At 43.3% G+C, this 21,636-nt stretch overlaps 2 protein-coding genes and 2 long non-coding RNA genes across 8 annotated transcripts in view; 1 reads left to right on the top strand and 3 right to left on the bottom strand.

Annotated features, from left to right (window-relative positions):
• The window catches only part of FOXK2 (forkhead box K2), a 430,591-nt gene that overhangs the window by 64,804 nt on the left and 344,151 nt on the right, over positions 1 to 21,636 (top strand). The gene's annotated exons all lie outside the window — the stretch shown is intronic.
• Positions 1,097 to 8,853, bottom strand: CD7 (CD7 molecule). 2 transcript variants are annotated; one of them, XM_062639788.1, is made up of 5 exons: positions 7,942 to 8,853; positions 6,069 to 6,407; positions 4,216 to 4,566; positions 2,774 to 2,883; positions 1,097 to 1,807 (listed from the first exon to the last, which is right to left on the bottom strand). In XM_062639788.1, the coding sequence occupies exons 1-5, from the start codon at positions 8,009 to 8,011 to the stop codon at positions 1,697 to 1,699; spliced, it is 981 nt and encodes a 326-aa protein (XP_062495772.1). In that variant the 5' UTR covers positions 8,012 to 8,853; the 3' UTR covers positions 1,097 to 1,696. The 2 variants fall into 2 exon arrangements, with proteins under 2 accessions (XP_062495772.1, XP_062495773.1); XM_062639789.1 differs by lacking the exon at positions 1,097 to 1,807 and having other exon boundaries at positions 4,250 to 4,566.
• On the bottom strand, positions 10,446 to 16,052 carry LOC134174617 (uncharacterized). 4 transcript variants are annotated; one of them, XR_009968719.1, is made up of 5 exons: positions 15,889 to 16,052; positions 14,716 to 14,835; positions 13,448 to 13,478; positions 12,891 to 12,960; positions 10,446 to 12,400 (listed from the first exon to the last, which is right to left on the bottom strand). It is a non-coding gene; the product is annotated as an uncharacterized LOC134174617 (long non-coding RNA). The 4 variants fall into 4 exon arrangements; XR_009968718.1 differs by lacking the exon at positions 12,891 to 12,960; XR_009968717.1 differs by lacking the exon at positions 10,446 to 12,400 and having other exon boundaries at positions 12,724 to 12,960; positions 15,904 to 16,052.
• On the bottom strand, positions 17,160 to 21,305 carry LOC134174616 (uncharacterized). Its single transcript, XR_009968715.1, has 3 exons — positions 21,096 to 21,305; positions 18,321 to 18,484; positions 17,160 to 17,525 (listed from the first exon to the last, which is right to left on the bottom strand). It is a non-coding gene; the product is annotated as an uncharacterized LOC134174616 (long non-coding RNA).

Below are 21,636 nucleotides of genomic sequence, written 5' to 3'. Positions count from 1 at the left end.
TGGTGAATAAAGGTGAAAATCTGCTGTCTATTGAGGCGTTGCATTGCAGCGTTTTGGAACGAGCCTTTGAGTAACTCTATTAAAAAAAAAAACACAGCAACCAAACAAAACACTAAGAGAAACAGTCCCCTCAATGACCAGTGTTCATTTGCAAGATATATGAAAGTCTTTAATAGATGTATAGAAACACAGAGCAGCTCTACAAAGCCCTGGTCATAAACATAATTTCATTCAGGTACAGCTATGTGAAGACCACGGGGTCTGCAAGCAACAGACACCTCTTACAAGGTAAAACCCCCTCCATCAGCCACCCCCATGCGCAGATTTCCCCTTCGGGTCTGTTGCACAGCATTTCAGGAGTAAGATCTGGAAGGCAATGGGCTCTCCCAAGCGGCAGCCTTGGCTCAGCGAGCTGGAATCTCAGCAGAGCTCACCTCGGAGAGGGGGAATCCCCTGTGCCTGGCTCCGCTCCAGCTCTCATCAATGGCAAACCAGCCCTAATCCCTAAAATCTAAACAAATACATCAGTAAAGAAAAATCCCAGTGTCAGCCTGTCCCCAGGAATCACACGTCAACCCCTCGATCCTGCCTCGGGACTGTGCAATCTGATATTCCTCTGGGTATGCAAACTACTGACTCTCTGCAGCAGACACAGCTTTGCAAAACCAAAGCACCCCAGAGAAAGCTGTAGCCTTTGTTTAGCTAGAGGAGAGTTAAGCTCGTCATAGCGACCTGTCCTAAGCCATTACTAAGCCAAACTTAGTTCCCACCTGACTGATGGCTTTGATATATTCCTTTTTAAGAGATTTGGATCTGACTTACCTGCACCCAGCGTGGAGTGCAGGCATTGGCTTTATCTCAGATCAGCTCACCTTGTACTGCACTGTGTAGGCTCACTGACCTGGAGAAATGCATTCAGCTGCGTAGTCCTAAACGCTCTGGAGTTTGAGACAACACCAGCACATCACTAATATTCCTGCTGCCCCATAATGCCCCCATGCCCCAAGTCTGGTCCTTTTGCATGTCAACCACACCAAGACCCACAGCAATCACACCAGTATCTCTGACAAAGGCCATAATTTGAAATCCAGCCATTATGTTCTCTGCGTAAGCATCTCCCACACAGGCAGCACCTCATTCGTACCACGCTCTGCCACAACGTGTCTGAGGTCTCTTGAGAACAGATTTCTCTGCTGTAACTCTTGAGTAGTTTTCACTACCTGAGCTCTCCGGCAGACCCATGAGGATTCACAAAAGAACTACAATCCGTGCATATGTGGATCCATTGCATCTTACAGTCTTTCTGAGCAGTTACAAAGCTCAGAGCCAGACCTCTCCATCATCTATCCCACCTTCCCTGAAAAGGTTATTGATCAGTCAAAGAAATGAGTCCATATGTTGCCTCCAGCCAGAAAGTATAGTCCAAAAAACACTGCATTCCATCCTAAACTGCAAACACATGTGCAGGGTACCTGCATTTCTGTACATTTTATATACATTAACCAAAAAAACCCCGAAATTACAAATGATCAAAAACCAGAAAAAGCTTTGGAAATGAGGCAGGTTTTTCTTTCCTCTGAAGAAGGTAAGTGACAGCATTTTTTCAGTTCAGCTACCACATCAGGTTGCTAAGGCAGCTCTGAGGGAGACCTGTAAAGGAATGGTTGATCCATGCATGGTCCCAGCTGGCAGAAGCTTAATTGTCAATGGAGTAAGCGTTGGTTGTCCGCGAGGTGTGTTGTCTAACACTGTAAGACATGTCTTCATACACTGTATTTGGGGGGTTGTTCTGGAAATACTTCTTCACCTGCAAAACAAACCGAAGAGCCATTCAGCACCGAACTTGAACAGACTCTGACCAAGGAGTCAGTTTACACCTCAGAGTCCATCTGTCTGAAATGGAAATGTACTTTCCAGCTGCCTCTCATCAGCCAGTGAGGGCTTAGACCATAGGTGGAAATTGTCAACCTATTTATTTAACTGTCTATTGTCAGTCTGATGTAATTTCACCAAAAGTTCCTTCAAGATCTGGGTGCAGCTTTGGCCCCAGCACAGATAAGGAATATCCTTAGTTTGTTACTGGTTACACAAGGGACAGTTCCCAAAAGGCCTCTTGGCTTTGCAAGAATGATGTTATACCACTGGGTTTTAGCAGTGCTGAAGTGAAGGGACAAGATAAGGGTCTGGTCTGTGAACCATGCTCTGTCAATTTTGGGTCATTTTTATAGAGCAGAAGGATGTAGCAGAGACAGTTTCTGGGCACTGGCTGCACAATATGAGTGTAAATAACACCAGTAAAGGCAAAAAAATCTTGTTGGCCTTTCTTCTAGGACGGCGTAAAATTGTTCTCCTACAGCAACTTTTCATGATGCTGTGCTCTCCTCCAAACATCCTCTTTACGTCTAATACAAGGTTAGTGTGTACAGTCCCATTCCCAACTAACAAAACAAAGCAGCAAAACAGAATAATGAGGTGCTCTGTTCGGGGAAATACGTGCAAACACATGGCTGTGTTATTGACTGTGAGGCTTGGTCTCAAAAGGCAAACAATATCTCATTTATTAAGAGTTACAGAAACATAAGACGACACAGTCTTTACTGCCAAGAGCTTACAGCTAGGAGACATTAACCAAGGGCAAAGAGGAGACAATAGAAAGCCATGATTCTTAAGGTTTATCAAATGTTTGCTTGGCTGTCACTGTTTACAAAGAATATCAAAAGCACCTATTCACTGCACCTGGATTCGGTTTTGCTTTGGCACCACAACAACTTACATCAACACGGTACAAGGTGCAGCACATCAGCACGGAAAACAGGAGAGTGACCATGGTGATAAGAACATAGATGAGCCAGGAACATTTCTCGCAGTCTGCCTGCTCTCCTTCTGCATGTAAAATTATATCAGTATTATAAATATGAAGAGGTAGAATTCTATTTTTGTTATGAATAAAATATTATTCACTGGTCAGCAAAAAATCAGTTATCAACAGCATGCTACAGAGCCACATTTGTCATCCCATTACTATTCCCTACTGCTATTCTCCGTGCTTTTCTAGGGATGGCATGGCAGGGGGAGGTCAGTGAGAAGCACTCTACAAAGGTGGTAGCTTCTATAGCACTGATCAGAAGTAGGACCACACACTTGTAATGGAAACAGAAAATGTTTCACTGCTGTATTACAGCAGTGCTGAGGGTTTGGCCAGGAGTATATAGGAGTTACAGCAAACAGCTAGGTTTGCAAACAGAACAACAGGAGGAGGAGGCTACTGTGATCTGAAGTATGTACACTGAGCACAACAGTGCTGGTGGAAAGGGTTAAAAGCTCGATTAATCCATCTCTGAATAACATAATACCGGTAATCACGATGTTTCCTTGATGTGCAGATGCTGCTTTCCCCAGTCCACATTACTGAACCCTTGCACCAGTTATGGCCCAGCAGCACAGAGTGAGAGTACAGCCTTTTTTGCAGACTGAAGACAAATCCTCTGCAACTCTTAGGGCCTGTGTAAATCTTATTTTAATTACCCAAAGATCTCATCACAGCCCAGTGCACAGGGTTAAATGACACTGGTAAGGTCAAAACCAAGCACTATATTGCTGGGTTTGTCTTTGTTTAGCAAACGGTTACACCACTATCCTGCAGAAAAAAAAAACACCCCTCTCTTTGGATAATGCTCCCAGAGTGCTCAGTGTGTAATAAGGGTGTGGGAGATCGTCTCTGCTATTATCTGTGGTACTTTAAGTAAGTGCCTGAGGACTTGTTCCATACTCCCTAGCATGAGCTATTTTGAAACACAGAGTCACTATAGAGAATGGTTTCTAAAAGACATTTATGTCACATGAAGGTCAAAGAACTGATGCTAAAAATACCAATTAATTCCCTAAAAGTGACGGATTATTCACAGACACAATGGAATGTTTGTTATCTGATTCTGAACTTGGTTTATTTTTAAGATGCAGGATCGTAGCAACTCTTTTCTTTTATAATTCCCCTCTGGTTGCACAAGGCAGGTAGGAACATAGTGCTTGGCTGTGTCCTAGCACAACAGGGTAGAGGAGTCTGAGCACACTCTCCAAGCTTCCCCAGGTACTGGAAGAAGTCTAGCCATGGATTAGTGCTTCCCCTGTCCTTACTAAGGTTCTGCAAGCTTTAGGTCCAGCTTTTGTCTTACAACCTGCCTACAGTCTTTTACAATTGAACAAGTAAAAGGATACCTTTAATCAGCATCATGGTGCCACTTCTATTCACTGAGAGGAAAGAGGAGTTTTTCACCACTCCAGCACATACATATATGTCACTGTCATTTCTCCATAGGTTGTGTAGAGTTATCACGATTTTCTCCCCTTCCTTCGAATACTCCAAGCGATTGGCAAAAGCAGGAAAAACAGTGGAAGTATTCTGACTCGAAACATACAGCACTGGTTCAGGCTGCACGTGAGTTTTGAGCAAGTAGTAGATCCTTTCATCTTCACGTGAGGCTTTCAACGCACAGGTAATGCTGACAGATTGGCCTTGCTGAGGATTCACATACAGCGGTGCCTGTTCCACAATCCCACTGGGTTTACCTAAGAACAAGAGAGATTAATGGCTACCACATACTTAACACCGTACAGTTGAACTATTAAATACAGTGATTTAAACACAGAAGTCAAAGACAGAAAAAAACGACCACAGAAATTTAGGTGAAATTATTTCTTTAGAGGCAACCCTTAGGTGTGCCTTGCGAGCCACCTGGCATGCTTTTGCTGAAAGCAGGACGGATCAAACACGTTTACCTGGTTGTAAAAGGTCTCCACCTGCCTACAAAATACGTATCTTTTGTATTGAACTCTTCTAAGGGAATACAGCTACATCAGCTTGCCTTTGAGAAATGGATTATTGCCTGCTCTCTCACATGAGATTAAGATACAGCAAGATCTGGAGACCATTGGTCTGGGTGAAATCATACAGTGTGGGTCCCATGAGTGTTGAAAGTGTTCTCCAAAAAGCAGTTATTAATGGCTTGCTGTCCAGCTGGGAAGACAAGTTTCACTGAGTTCCTCTGAGGACAAGCCCCATCCCTTCTGACATTAGCTAATGTGGATGAGGGACTGAAGACAGAATTCATCACATTTGTATAAAAGGTAATTCTGGGAAGGCGGCAAACATTATAGAGAAAAGGGGCAGAATCCCAAAGAGATACAAGGTAATTTAATAAAATAATTTGGAGAAACAGTACATAATCAACAAGATGGAATTCACGTGAGAAAACAGTCAAAAAGTTTGAGAAGGGAAGCCTAAGGAAGGACAGGATAACTCTTCATAGATACAAACAGCTGTTACTGACCCCGCAATCAATTATGTTTTGCATGCCCTGGGGACAGGAAAGTAAGAAAACCCTGTGATTTCTGGTGAAGCTGTAGCAGTTAAAGGCTCTCATCAGCAGGGCAGGGATGTAGAGGACCGAGCTGCCAAAGAGAATACTGGGGACACAACCCTCTTATAATAAAAACATTTAAAAAGGGAAAAATCTTTAATCAGAAATGCAGGCAAAAGGAGCACTCGTGCCCATCATCAACTGTTTGGTAAGAAGAGAAAAACCCCACATCCCTTTATCCACTGATGCCCAGCTTGCAAACCCTGCCTAGCACCAACTTCCCAGTTGTTATGAATTTTTCCCGTAAGATGTAATAGTAAAAAGAAAAAGACATCAGTAAAAATCACTGCCAAAAACCAGCTCATTGTCTCCTAGTTATTCATAGAGACTGGAAAGATTGTTTTGGAAAGAGCTGACTGTCCTCACCGTTTCCAAACTGCTGCAGCAACCTATGACTCATGTGAAAACCCATAGCTAGGGTTAAATTTGTTGTGGATTGATGTTCTGGGGGTTTTTTTGGTACTGTTCTATCTAAAGTGTTTTCTTCATCTGTTCACAGAGCAGACTCACAGTTTCCTTTAAACCAGTACATTACCTGAGCAGACATGGGGAAAGTCCTGTCAGACTCTCTCTTCCATTATGCTTTCTTTCAATCTTTGATTTCAAATATATAGCTATATTTATTAATTCATGACAGAAAAGGTGCAGTACCTTTTACCACTACTATGGTTGTCTTCCCAAACAGCTTTTTGTGATAGCTTTTGGTTTTTACATATGTACTGCATTGATAGATATTAGAATCCGATTCCTGTACATTGTGCAGAGTTATCCTGAGATTGCTTCCTTCCTTTGAGTACTTGGTGCGGTTAGCCAAAGCAGGAAGGATATATGAAGTATTCTGCTTGGAAACATATACCACATTGACAGGCTGTATGCTAGTTGTCAAGTATGTTCCCACTTCATTTTCTGAACCTTTAATTGAACAAGTTATGCTGATGGTTTCTCCTTCGTGAACACTGATAATGTCTGTTGACTCTTCATTTTCTCCACCTAAAAATAAGAAATGAAATTGGAATTGTAACATCAGTGTTCCTCTCGATCTATTCATAATATCAAAGTAGTTTCCAAAACTAGTCCGTCAGCAGAACTGCTGTTTGACACTGGACCTTGCCCTTGCTATCGTGTATCCATCGTCTCTTGGCTGCCCTGAAGCCGACAGTGCCTTTCATGCCTGTTGACCTGTGGAATTCAACATTTTCATGCCTCAGCAAAAAAAAAAGAGGCTTGTTACTCATTAAAAATATTTAGTCTGCTCTGTAGCTTCCAGTATGATCCCATTAATTCCCAAAATGCAAGCTTCATTGAACTCAGCCCAATAATTGGAGCAAAGTCTGGAATACAAAAGTATCAAAAAATGGCAGAGAATGGAAGAAAACTACACTTCAAAAAACAAAAAGAAAGGAGGCTTTAGCAGCATCAGTCAAGTGGATAATGTCACCTCTTAGGAAGAGAATTGCAGAAGGTGCAATTCCAGCCTATGGTAAGAAACAAAGGTATAAAAATATGTAATGAGACCCTTTGAGTCCCCAGATGACCTCGAGAGCAAAAGAATCTGAACAGTAAGTACTCATGCAATGAACAGCAAGGAACAGAGGGATCAAACAGGAAACACCTAAAAGAAATTACATTAAAAAGCAAGGGCAGGCCAATGAAATGTAGAGTATTGCATATCTAGGACAAACATAGTCTAGAAAAGGGAGAATTACTCACTGTTGACAAGCAAATTAAGGATCCCTACATACTTAAAACAATTAGTTTTAATAAGGGAGCAAGTGCAGAAAGACCAGATCATGGAATTTTGATACAGTCGGTCAATCTGACCTCATCAGGCATTCCTCCTACAACACCTAAAGATGGAACTAAGGCAACCCAGGAGTTGTCAGCAATTACCTTCCAGAGCAGCAGAGAAAAAAGGTTATGGAGAAAGCTGGAGAAGTACAGAGCACTCAGGCTTTACAAGTGGGGAAGGAAAGCCCAGGAAATCCATCTGCATCAGCCTGATGCACAAATCAGTATTGTCCCTTCAACAAACATTAACAAAAAAAGGGCAAAATATTCTCACCAGTTTTACTGCCTCCAGCCTGTACTCTCAATAGCTACAACGATATTTAGCATTGGATATTTCTGGTAAGGCTTCAATAATTTTGTCTCTAGTATATATCAATACTCATTTCTATCCAGTAGTGGGCTCCCCTGTCAACCTTAGCAATACAGACTCAGTTCATTACTGTGAATTCTGGGAAATTTCCCAGTAATTCCCACAGCTGGGGGAATCCCTGGGGAATGCACTGCTTCCACAGTGTGCAACCTCTCTGTAGAAAAGTTCAGATTACACAATTTTTAAGCTGTTTTCTAAAATCTCATCCGATAATTTCACAGAATGTTTCCCAAGGTTCCACCTCTCTTTTGCTGCTGGTGAATTTGCCAGGAACCTGCTTGAGACAGACCAAGGAGGAGTGGAAGGTAGGAAAGGAAAGAAAAGATTTAGACTTGTGAAGTGTAAGAGCATCTGTGCTGTACATACCGTTCTGGCCAGGGAAGCACGGGAGGTGCAGAAGAAAGAGCAATGCAGTTAGGAGACATATCCATGGCATTTTCAAGGGTCTTTTTACTTGTTCTCTATTGTCTCACTGATGAGAGCAAGACCCAAAGTGCTGTAAGCCACAACTGCCTTCTTTTCTTCCAGCTACACCAGCTGTTTACTGAAGGCAGTTTAGCAATGTGCGGCTTTCAGTTTAGTATGATAATGAATGTGATGGAGGGTGGGGGGAGATTTCTCTCCAGAGGTGCATCTTGGTTTTGACTTCACACTTAAAACACCCACGGTTTCCTGCTACTGAACAACCCCCAACCCTGAGGGCAGGACTTTAAACAGTGCTCTGTAGTGAGCACTTACCTGCCCTTTACAATCAACTGAGGAAAAATAAGCTCTAAGTTGCTCTTCACAGTGTTCAACTCAGGCAATGATCTCCCAGTTGTGTCCCTGCTGGAAATGTAGATGCTCGGTACAATCAGTTCAGTGGTCAGTTTTCCCACTGGCTGGTTGGTGCAAATGTCTTGGCTTTGTAAAGAGCGAGTAGCTGAGAGATGTTCCCTTACTTCAGATAAACCTTAAATTCTTGTACCTCTTCACATGCCTCCTGCCTTCACATTTAATGACACATTCTGTAGTGCCTGCAGCATGAGAGCTGGTAACCAGGGAGTCTCTGCCACAGTTCACATGTAGCTCCTGCTCTCTCCCCGACGTGCTGAAAAACTCCTCTTGCTTTGTTCTCTGTGTGAAGACGTCGGGAAAGGGGTGCGTTCCCAAAGAGTTTCTTGAATGCTTGGAAGCTTAGGCATTCCATCAGTCATTGTAAAGGAAACAGAGTTCAGGCAGGCTGTGAAATGACCCTTCAATTAGCCCTAGAGAAGCTCACTACTGGACACAAAAGCAGATATCTCTTACTCCCTGTCTTTGCTTTAGTGATATTTAAGCAAATCATGACAGAAGTACTGGATTATGAGTTTGTGAATCATCTAATGGTGATGCTTTGTAAAAGAGATTAACATACCAAGTAACGACACATCAACAGAGGGTTACCAATGTATAGTGAGGTTTTAAGTTGTTTCATTGTGAATAGAATAACAACACAAATAAAAAAAACCCAAACATTAAAATGAAATTACAAATACCAAATGATGGCGTTTGGCGAGTCAGAGCCATCTTTTTTCATAAACAACTATTTTCCTATATTTGTATATTGCAGAACAACACAATGCAGTTTCCCAGAACAAATATTGTAGATTTTTAAAGCTGTTCCTTCTGAGAGGTGGGATAATTGGTGTCTAACAGCACAATACAGCTCAGGAAGGGCAAAGTGAAACAGCTGGCATCGATGCCTCTGAATATCACAATCTGTATAATCATCAGTAGAAAGAAGAAACCAAAATGAAAATGTGCTTGAGTGAGCCATAAAGAGTGTGACTGATCAGCTCTCTGGCCCCAACCGGTGCTAAAGAGTAGAAATCAAATCTGCACATCATTAAACCCGAATCCCTCAAATTAATACCATGTGAGTTCTCAAATATCATTTTGTCCCTTTTCCAAACAACTCAAAATCTGAGTTTAGACCAAAACCACCCAGTGTCAGCCAGCAATTTGAACACCAGATACACACACCCAGAGGTTTTTCTATACACACACGTTTGTGTGTATACATAGACCATACAAAAGAGCTGCCATGTTGAGGACCATCTTTAGAACAGAACGCAGCTGCACATGCAAGGCTAACCACAAAGTGCTGGCATAAGTGGACCAAGGAGAAAAATAATGTTTGTTCCTCATAGACTGTTTCAAATAGGAAGTTCTGGGAGCAGAAGATACCTTGTGCTTAACCGCTATGTGGTCATAAAAGAAACATAATCTGCGAGAGCGATGACTGCTTAAGCAATAACACAGATTGCTACCTCTAAAGCATGTATCAGCTAGCAACAGTAACAAGGAAATGGTTAGAAAAATGGTAACTGAGTAACATGTAGAGGAGTATTTGTGTGGCGGGGTTTTATTGGTTATTCCTCGTAACGCCCTTGTAAGCTTAAAGTATATAATCAAGAGACTTCGTCAAAGAAACAATTCCGTAGCCCCATGGAGTCTGTGACATCGTGCACCACACTGCCACAGCCTTCAATTTGAAGACAGGATTTTTCTAGCTGTAGGAAAACAATGTGTGTATCACTGGAAATCTCCAGAATCTCGGCATGCAGCTTGACTGCGTACACTGGAGCAACCGGCACTTCCTCGAAGGCACCCACAGCAACAACTTACAGCAGAGGGAAGCAGAATCTAAAGCATTTGTGATACCTACAGTGGGGCCAAAAACTGAAAGGCCCATACCCATTTTGAGTGCTCCTTTCCCAGCCTATAGCAGCTGATATGTTATCTCCTCCAAAAAGGATGTCTTTTACCCCAAAAAACCTCTTCCTCACTCACTCCTTTTAGACTCAGCTCTACTCCATTGAAAAGTTACAGCAGCCCTGTTCTGTGTTAAGATGCTGTGTAAAGAGGGAAAGTCTTTTCCTTCTACCTCTAAACTCTTGTACAGTCTGGATTCTTTATGGGCAACCTTAGCTCTGGCTTACTGAATAACTATACTATCACATTCTTCATGATGGAACATAATAACATAACATGAAGACGTTATTTTAACTGGATCAAAACATAATCAGTAAATACCTAAAAGCCTTTGAATAGCTGGGGATTGCCATCTCTTCATGATGTTTTGCCTGCATTCGACCACATTAAAACTAGAAAGACAAAATCCAACAAATAAGCTGACAGCTGAGTTAAAAGGGTATCTCAGATCAGCATGAGTGTAAAGCCTCCACTGGGGAGGGAAAACCACCTCCTAACAGCACTCGTCTGCTGTGCCAAACAAGAAACAAATTGAAGCACAGAGGCTTTTCTGCATTTCTGACATTAATTAATAACATATTTTTGGATGTCTTTCATTATGAACTTTTCCCTTTAGATTTGATCATAGCAAATTTCGAGAGTCACATGACAACCCACATCCTTTGAGATTTCCTGCTGGAAGTTTCAGCTACAGGTTTATGGGTAATTAAACTATGTAAAAGTGATTCCACAAGTGTTCACACTGTTACACAGACCTGCTTTTCCAGTCGTGCTGCTGCTCCTTTTTGCCCAAAAGCCTTGTCATGGTTTAAGCTTGACTGGTAACTCAGAACCATGCAGCCACTCACTCACTCCTCTCCTCCTTCCCCCCAGTTCTGGGCAGCATGGGGAGGAGAATGGAAAGAATGTAAACCCCATGGGTTAAGAACAGTCCAGTAACTAAGGTGTAACACAAACCCACTACTGCTACCACCAACAGTAATAATGATATGGGAAATAACAAGGAGGAGAAAGCAATTGCTCACCATCCACTGACTGATACCCAGCCCGACCCAAGCAGTGATCTGGGCCTTCCAGGTGACTCCCCCCAGTTTCTATACTGGGCATGGCTTGCTGTGATATGGAATACCCCTTTGGCTGCTTTGGGTCAGGTGTCCTGGCTCTTGGCTCTGCTACCTCCCAGCTTCCTGTGCCCCTCCTCACTGGCAGAGCATGAGACTGAAAAGTCCTTGATCGGGGTAAGCATTACTGAGGAACAACTTAAAACATCGGTGTGTTATCAGCGCTGTTCTCAGGGTAAAGTCTAAAACACAGCACTGCACCTGCTACTAGGAAGGAGATAAAACTGCTACAGCTGAACCCAGGAGAAGCCTGAAGCTAGGTTAGGTGTAATAAACTTTTGGAGACTTAACTGAACCAAGTGTGAATGATAAATCATTTCAACTACGAAATGGGGATCCCTGAAGTGCAGCATTCATCACATACTGCCTGCACACAGCATACCCAAACCTGTCTTCAGATGCAGGGATTGTAAGAGGTTCTTTTTTTGATCTAGAAATCACCTGGGAGTTAAAAACAATAAAGACCTATGGGTGTGCTATCACATTATGAAATGGAAGACACGCAGTGAGCATCCGCCTCAAGGTTCAGCACAACCTGCCTGAGCACAGATACAGTTCTCTGCAGAATTTCACATGGACTGATCATTTCAGTCATGCAAACCATTGACAGAATTCAGCGGGTTTACACCTGGGCTGCTGAGCCCAGCACACATCTTGCAGCACCTGCTGTCCTCAGCGAAGCACCAGGACGGGATGGGAGATCCAGGGAGCTTCTTGTGTTGCTTGTGAAAGCCTGAAGCTGGACAACTGTGGCTGAAGGGTATTCGCTGAACATATGGATTTGGTGACGGAACATTTATGAAAACTGCCATGAGGTCTCTCACAAAATGAGCTTCTTGAGCTGGATGCTGTATGATGCTACTGAGAAGTGTGCTGCTAGCACCAAACCTGCTATTCTCATTTGTGGATGCTTTTCCAATAGGTGTGAGGCTGTAACTGTCAGAAGCCACTCCCGAGTCTTCTAACAGCTGCAGAATTGAAGGAAAAATATGTGAGGCCAAAGGCACAGGTTGATTTCAGTAAGAATTACAATCCAATTGTCTGTATTTTGGCTTGGAAATCTGAAAGGTAACAGGATTGCAGCTCCATTGCCCAGCAAGTTCACGGCATCTCTGCTGAAACCCTGCCCTGCTTGCTGTGGCCCACCAGCCTTTGCCTCAGAGAGGCTCTAGGACAGGCCTGGATCATCACCCAGTGTTACACCCCAGGGCAGGACCTCACAGAAACCACTAGTGGGAAATGTTTTACCTGTCACACTAATATATCCATTAATACATCTTACTGTAACAACTGCAGTGAGACTAGTGTTATCTTTATTGAGTTTTGCAAACACTTGTGCAACTCATTTTTCTCAGGCATCCTTGTGTTTTGTCCAACTGTAGATGTTCAAACATCTCAGCTTGTTCCCATTGGCTTCCTTTAGAGTTGCCAGGAAGGCACCTTCACAAGGTAATTCACCTGTTTCATCTTAAAACCATTTTAAGGTGAGATGAATCATCTTCTCAAGACAGCTATTTCACTCCATTCACTAGAAAGGGAGCACAAGACAAAAATCTTAAGCTTTAACTGAATTCTGAACAACAATTTAACCTTAAACAAATTTAGACTTACAAATTTAATTGTTTAATTGTTTTCGCCTAAAAAGAAAAAGAACCCACCATTTATTTTTACAGGATGGACTAGTTCGGGAATTAAGAGATGTCTCAGCTTCTGGCATTACACATTGTCCCATACACCCTGGTGCCAGGTTGGTTATAAGATACAGGAGGAAGCTGTATGTCAAGGGGTGTCTATAGAAGCGTGCACATGATCAACACATGAGTAGTGGAACCACTGCAAACTCATGAGCTAAAATCTATTGACTCAAGACTTGATGCAGGGAGGAAATGGGCATCCGCTGAACATGGTCCTAGTCAACATATCTAGTCTTTCATTGACCACCCTCCTGCCAATCTAGTAACGTGATTTCACCATTTAACATAATTAAATGTAGTTTGATTAAAATCAAATCTTACCATGAAGTCTGACGAAGCACTATGACAGTTCCTAGAAAAAACAACAACAGCAAAAAAGTAAAGTACCGGCATTAGCAAAGATTTACTTAGAAGAATTAAAACTAACAAATTTGCAGTTGTTTTTCCCCAGTGGATATGTATCTGAAATGCCTGAGCAACTCACTGGTGTCCATGTCCAAGAGATTCACAGGCCTTGTGAACCTGTACGAAACCCCACCACATATGGCAGGTCTGATCCTTTGCCACATGACAGCACAGCTGGATCTCAAGTTCTATATTCTACTGTAGTACAACTGTTCTGAAGTATGAGGAGGTTTAATATCATCTCACTTTAAGAATATTGCAGTCTCTGTGGTGTGGGGGAAGAGGGAAGAGCAAAAGGCAGGTATTTCCAGGTGATTTTATTCACATGACTCCTTATTCACTCCACGGAGCCTATCCCAGCCCTTTCATAGAATGGTTTGGGTGGGAAGTAACCTTAAAGCTCACCCAGTTCCAACCCCTGCCACGGGCAGGGACACCTTCCACTAGAGCAGCTTGCTCCAAGCCCCTGTGTCCAACCTGCCCTTGAACACTGCCAGGGATGGGGCAGCCACAGCTTCTCTGGGCACCCTGTGCCAGCGCCTCAGCACCCTCACAGGGAAGGGCTTCTGCCTAGGAGCTCATCTCAGTCTCCCCCCTTCGAGTTTAAAGCCATTCCCACATGCTTTTGTCAAAAGTCTCTTGTTGGCCCCCTTTCCATGCATATTACTTTGTAAAACAAACTCCCCACTTGGATGCATTTAAGAAAATATCCTTTCTTAAATTTAAATTGGCTCTTTATCAGGCAGAGCTGTGAGTGGGAACCTTCCACCTAAAGGACCTGTCAGTCCATGTCTGGATATCAGCACTCTCCTGGCTGGGATACGTCTCTGCAGGGAAAGCTGCACAGCAATGTTGCAGTCTGAGCCCGCTCCAAGGAGCTGGATCCCATAGGGGTAAGGCTGAGCAGTGCAGTCACTTAGATGTGTAACTGTAGCAATCAGGAAATGTATTCTGTGCTTATTTTTCTCAGTAAAGCAGCTGACTGGGTCCTGCGTCACAGCAGCAAATGCAGTGGTGGAATTCCTACCAGCTGCTAGCCCAGCCTCCCCTTCACAATGAATATAATTTAACAACTTGTTATGGAAATGAGATCCAGAAAGAAAACCCTGTATGCTGCTTCTACTCCCAGCACTGCTTGCAAGGCATGTTACCCATAGGAAGCATCACATTTTGTCAGACTGTACCGTTTCTTTTCTGTAGCACACAACATGTTGCCAGAGCTGCTGCTGCACAAAGCACAAGAACTGTTACTGTGGTGATGATGCCAACGTTGCTCTTTTCACTGACCAAATACTGAGGATTATCTGGAGAGCAGAAGAAAATAAAGTCCATGTGACTCAAACAGGTGTGCCAAGAAATAAGCCTGCCTCAGAAGCAGCACCTAGGGAGAACTGGGGCTGGTGCTTCTGCAAAAGCTGACTATGAGAAAAGGAACTGATGAATGAGAGAACAAACAGCCTCTGGCTTAGGGTATTTTAATATCATCTCACATCAATGAAGACGCCTGTAACAAAATAATGGCTATTAACATTTGAAGCTAATCCTTGACTCCCCACCACAACAGGTACCTTTGAACCTCCATCTCAACTGAAAAAAACAAAATGAAAAGGGACAAGACCCATCCTTAGTGATGGGTTAAAAGGCCACATGGGAAATCCATTTTGACCATTTTTAAAGTACTTCAATGCACGGGAATTTAAACATACAAATATCTAGAAAGCTTGCTTTAATACTGGTCCAATTTGGAAGAGAAATCATAGAATCATCCAGCAAACATTCAAAAATTACAAAAAAGAAGAAACAACCCCCCAGCCAAAACCAAAAAAAACCTCACCAAACAAACATCAGAGCAAAGAGTGAAGAAGAGCCATACCCTTACTAAGGGCTGTTTCCAGAAGAGACTAAATAGTGTTTACTGGTCTCAAGCAAAGATGCCCTGTTTGTCCATAACCTAAGGAAGATGCCAGGGATTTCTACAGTGAAAGAAATTTGGATACCAAAATACCTGTATGTGACAAATGTCCTCTTAGTCTAGAGGTGAAGTCTCATTTATCACTTACTGTTAAGTGGAATTCTTGGAAACTTGTTGCACAGCCATCATGATCCCTCAGCATCCCTGTATCTACAGCTACACCGCTACAGTCACAGAAACCTGTAGCTATGGATACGTAAGTCCAGGACTGGGCACCTACAGGGCCTAGTGGAAAGTCTTTGAGTTTGGATGGCTACAGCATGTGTGGGTCCAAGGTATGAAGGTTCAGTACATCTCCCCATGCCACCCATGTGAAACTCCGTTCACAGCTGTCCAGGCAAAACTCCCTCAAAGTAAAAGGCAAACACATACATGAAGCTATTACCTTGATTTCCCTCACCAGTGATGGTAGTTGTTGATTTTCTGGGTTCCTCATTCAACACTTCAGTGTAGCACCTCAAGGTATGGTTGGGCACTGAGAGGTTTGTGCTTGTTTCGCAGCAAATTTTAACCTCCTCTGTAATGATGGTACCTGACCCATTTTCCAAGAAAGCCGAAAGACAGAAGAAGTTTCAGTTATAAAGATGGATCATTTATATGCTCTTCAATCGAGGGTTAAAAAGGCTAGAACACGGGCGGGCCCTCCATTTACCACAAGTAGTTGGAGATTCTTGCAACCACGTTTAATTCACCAACTGTTCAAATTAACAGTTAGCTTTTCTTTTCCCTTAAACTGTGAATTGTTCTGGGAGCCAATAATGGAAATCTTCAAATTTGGAGAAAGCAAAAAAGTTTTCACACATAATAAAACCAACAAAATATTTGTAAAAAGCGTCTCATTACCTTTCTGCAATTAAAATCCATTCAAATGATAACAAAACCTTGCAACCCCCATTTACCCACAGGAATCAAAAAAGAGGAACAAGCAAGACCAGCAGCTGGGTAAATCTCAGACCCCAGAGCGCATCTCTCACCCAGCCTGTCCCCACTGGGCTCTATACAACTTACTCCTCTTCTAAGAGATTCTTGGAAACTCCTTCCTACTGTGCTGGTTTTGGCTGGGAGAGTTAATTTTCTTTCTAGCAGCTGTACAGTGCTGTATTTTGGCTTTAGTCTGAGAACAACACTGGTTACACACCACTTGTTGCTCAGCAGCACTTAACCCTGATCAAGGACTTTTCAGTCTCTCGCGCTCTGCCAGTGAAGAGGGACACAGGAAGCAGGGAGGAAGCAGAGCCAGGACACCTGACCGAAGCGAGTCAAAGGGATATTCCATGCCACAGCACATCAAGCTCAGCATGTGAATTTAAGGGGAGGTTCATTGTGATAGCGGCTTACAGCGTGATCGAACCGCTGGTCAGGCAAACAACCCGGTGCATGCACCGCGCACCGCTGCCGGCTCTGTACCGCGGGGGCCATCTAGGGGAACTATTAACAATTACACCTTTTACCTTCTGCTTACGGGAGAAACAGCTTCCTCCAGCTTCCTCCCTGACCCGCATCTCTCGGAATTGCTCCTAGTGTATTTTAAGCACTGTTTGACCTGAGAGAATTGAATTCATTTTTGTGAATGACTCAACGACTTTATCACGAAAGGAATTCATTTTCAGAAGTTGCTTACTCCTGTGCCTTGCTGTCTGCTTAAATACACAACAGTTCAGTTTCACAACCAAAACGTGTCCTCCATTAGTGTATAGCCAGGTTCCCAGCAGAGCATACCTTTGTAACTCAGGATGCCACATGAGTGTCCTGCTCCCATGTCTTTCTCCCAGAAGACTGCATAAACTCCTTCAGGAATCGTATTTCCTCGATGAAAGCACATGGTGATCTGTGTGTCACTGGTCACCAACTGAATTATTTCATTTGAAAATGTCTTATTTTGTGTTTCACCGATTTTTGCACAGTCTTTGTCATTGCTTGATTCGCATACATTGCTCTCACAGTGATAGACTGCCACATTTGTTTTGCCAAAGGAAGAGTCTTGTGTCCCCTTTGCAGGGTCATCACTGGCCACGGCAATACCTACAGGAGAAACCAAAGAAAAATTCTTTTCTACCAGTTTTCTCCCCAGAATTTCAGTGTTAGACAATGGGTGGGCAAACCCAGTCATGGTTTAAGGGATGCTGTCTGCCAATGGACAATTCAATAGAAGCATGACATAATTCCTCCACTGCTGCCACTGGTAGCAGCTTGGGAAGTGAGCTGAAAGACATTTCCTGCTGAGCAAGGAGGTCCTATGCCCAGACAGGCTCAGATGACCCATCCGTTCTTATTTGCTTTCCTTCCAAAACTCCTTGGCACAATCTTATCAGGGATATCTCCAGCAGACATCCAGATCCTATGACCAAGGAAGATCACAGCTGAGCTGCCAGACTACATGCAGTGTCCCAAGTCACTGTCACAGATTTGGCTCAGTATTCCTGCAGGCAACAGTTTCACAGCTAAGCCAAACTGCACCAGCAGCCTGGCTGAAGTGCTGGAATATGCTAGCACTGGGTGCTGAGAGCTGAAAAAGGGGTTTACTCATTCAGACTCTCGCTCAGGAGAGTCTGAATGAGAGTTCTTTGAGAGAGGACTCACCTCATCTGACTTCAGACAGAACCAGAAAGTCACCCCTCCAAGCTAGGTGATTGTGACAGGTCAAATGAATCAGCCTTCACCTCCTTATTTCCTTTTCTCCCCTTACTGGTTTTGTGGCTTTATTTTTAACTGGACATAACTGAGCTTTCTAATAACAGTTAATAAGCTTAATAGCTTATTAAGTTAATACCTATTAATGTGCAGTGAAAAGCACAGACGTCAAACAAGGAGACTCACTTGGACAGGAAGATGCAATGGTTAGAAGCAGGAAACACAGCTGCATGAAGTGGGCTAAACCCATCAGCCTGCCCTGGGTGTTCATCACCAGCAGCGTTGGATGCTCTCTTACATCCTCCAGGATCCCATGGCAGCCTCACCAGGCTCCTCCCTCAGTCATCTCCCTGTTTGGACAGAAAATGCAGTATTCAGCATTCTTATCTCTCCTTATTATCTTCCTAGAAAACAATTTCCAAGCGCTGTAAAGCTTCTATTAGCCAAGAGAACTGGAATGCAGGCAAAGAAGTGCTCATGCTGCTTATCTGCTACGATACTGAGATGGGTTTTGGCAATACCAGGCTTGCAAACCTTTCTATCTCTGGGTCAAACACAGCAAAAGACAACTGCAGGGAAAGGTGTTTCTGCAGGGAAAGGTAAATCCTCCTGAGCCTGTGGGCAGGAGGCTCCATGTCCAGGCCCTCCAGGCTCCTTTGGGCAGAGGCTTTGCACACACCACTCAGTAAATACATGCAACAAATAACATCTTGACTTGCTGTCACTTTCAAAATGCACAAAACAATTAGATAAGGAAGATGATCAGGGACTGGAGCACCTCCTGTATGAAGATAGGCTGAGAAAGTTGGGGCTGTTCAGCCTGGAGAAGAGAAGGCTGCGTGGAGACCTCAGAGCAGCTTCCAGTATCTGAAGGGGGGCTATAGGGATGCTGGGGAGGGACTCTTCATTAGGGACTGTAGTGATAGGACAAGGGGTAATGGGTTAAAACTTAAACAGGGGAAGTTTAGATTGGATATAAGGAAGAAGTTCTTTCCTGTTAGGGTGGTGAGGCACTGGAATGGGTTGCCCAGGGAGGTTGTGAATGCTCCATCCCTGGTGATGTTCAAGGCCAGGTTGGACAGAGCCTTGGGTGACATGGTTTAGTGTGAGGTGTCCCTGCCCATGGCATGGGGGTTGGAACTGCATGATCTTAAGGTCTTTTCCAACCCTAATTATTCTATGATTCTATGTTTGGTGCTGAATGTTTTGCTTGCCCTAAGATGAAATATTCATTGTCAAATTGCATTCTACTTTTCAATTTAAAATATATGGAAAATATCTGCTCAAATTAAAGGGGCAAACACTATTTCTTAAAAAAAATACCCTGGATTTAGTCAGCCATGAATCCTCAATCATTTCAATGAAACTGCCGTGAATTTGTGAAACAGGTTTCAGGAAAACCCAAGTTTCACTTATCCAAAAGAGGAAAAAAGAAATCTGGAAAATTCACTCAACTTTCCTCACAAGCTTGGCTCTAGAAAACACAAAGTGCTCTGCCCCCAGAAGCTTTCAGTTTGAAGCCTTCGTTAAACCAACTTTTTTTTGGTACATCACTACCTGAGAAGCACCTTGAGGAAGTTTCAAAGCATTTAGGCATTAATTTCTAATTATATATGAAGTCTCCAGCAGAGCAGAAGTTAAAATCGCTTATCCCTAATACCTGTGCTAGTCTCAAGCTGCTGAGAGTCCCACCCAGAAACAACTGCGAAGGCAGGAACACAACCACAAAGGGAGTTTGAGGAGTCAAGTTTCAACAGCTTGAAAACAATAATAGTACTGAAGGAAGTAAGGAAACAACAAAACAAAAATCAGGGAACTTCAGTGGATCCCATGGATTTTGTTTTCCATTCAAGTTCTTTCCTCGAAAAGGAGCAGCATTTACGGAAGAGCTACTTTTTGTATTACTTTCACTACTGGTTTCACCTTGTTGAGCTGCTGAATCTGCTGAACTCTCAACAAGCTTTTGTAATAAAACCCAACCAACCAAAGCAAAACACAACGGGGATGAGAACACAAGAAGAGGCAAACCAGTGATTTTCAGGTTGAGCCTGGATGCAATTTGTTTCCATAGTTCCAACGAGCTGGTGCAGAAAGCACTCGGCAGGACTCTGTGCTTAAGCTGAGATCTCTCTGCAATAATCCTGAGAGTAGAGTAAGTACACACCTTCCCAGCAACTGCTCTTAACCAGGTTTTCCACAATAACTAGTAGAAAACACTACCAACAGTTTATGTTCTGCTTGCAGCACATTAAGGCAAACAGAATGAACAGTTTCACTGCTTGAATTTCTCACTTTTTAAACCCAATATTCTCACTGAGTGACACTTTCTGGTTTGGTTCTCTGTTGAGTTTTCAGAACCAGAGCCACCAGGGTTTCCACAGCTCCCTTTGGGGAGTGGACCAGTAACCACGGTCTGCTCCAGCTTGGGCAACAGCTTCTCACTGGAAGCAGGGAGAGGGAAGAGTTGCAAAGGTTTCTACTGCAACGCTCCTGGCAAATTACCCTTTCTTTGCCAGTATGACAGGCAAGTTTGGAAAAGGAGATACTAACAAAACATGGCAAGATGAAAAAAATACAGGTTAATTTGATGAAGGAAACATTATTGGTAATTACATGAAGATGAAAATGCATTAAGAGATTTATTCCGTTCCTTCTGTGCCACTCACTCTTACATAAAAGTGTGCCACTTAATGAAGCTGTTGGGGGGTTGCATTCAGATGGGCAGCACTGCATGAAAGTTGGCAGGCAGGGCCATAAAACGGGGCATTTTATATTTAGCCAGATCATGCACACAAATAACACACATTCTTCTTTATGGCAAAAACGTGAAACACACTGATCATTTCCCTCCGGCCCCAGAGCCTGTTTTAACTGCCGACTTCAAAAGAGGAAATAACATTTTGTAAGAGAAAGGACTGGCTAGAAGACAGGACTCCTTAAAGGAGAAGGCAGTACAAATACCTCAAAAGTGGTCTGGAGCCGAGGAAGCCTTGGTGCCTCTTCCTTTCCCTGCCTGAGCAGCCTTTCCAGCTCCCGGTTCATTCAGCTCCTTTTGCAGAGCCCCGCACAGGAGATGCAGAAGCCACTTGGATCCCACAGAAAAAGGCACCCGACTGACTTCTCCTTTCTTTAAAACACCACTGGATTTTCACTTTCATTTCTTCCCAGGCTGCAGGAAGGGCAGGGTGCATTCCTGCCTGGGATTCTGCAGCTGGAGAGCATGGGAAAAACCACACCTGACAGAAAACCCTCCAGGAACATGCTTATGGGCACCTGAGGAGTAAATCTGCTTCTCCATGCATTGCAACAGCCAAAGAAACCTCTCTAATTCCCAGACTCATCTGCAACACAAGGAAAATAATGCTCATTAGCCTTGGCAAAGCCCTTTGAAAAGTGAATACCTGTAGCATTAATCTCAACAAGCCACTTTTATATTTGCTCTTTAATAGAGAAAATGTTATTTATGAGTTCTGACCATGGAACAAAGGCTTCCAGGAGCTGT

The sequence above is a fragment of the Pezoporus occidentalis genome, unplaced genomic scaffold, assembly GCF_034315485.1.
Source record: "Pezoporus occidentalis ecotype Australia unplaced genomic scaffold, CSIRO_AGI_Poc_V1 ctg62, whole genome shotgun sequence".
NCBI lineage: Eukaryota > Metazoa > Chordata > Aves > Psittaciformes > Psittacidae > Pezoporus > Pezoporus occidentalis.
This window is presented reverse-complemented; position numbering and strand designations above follow the sequence as displayed.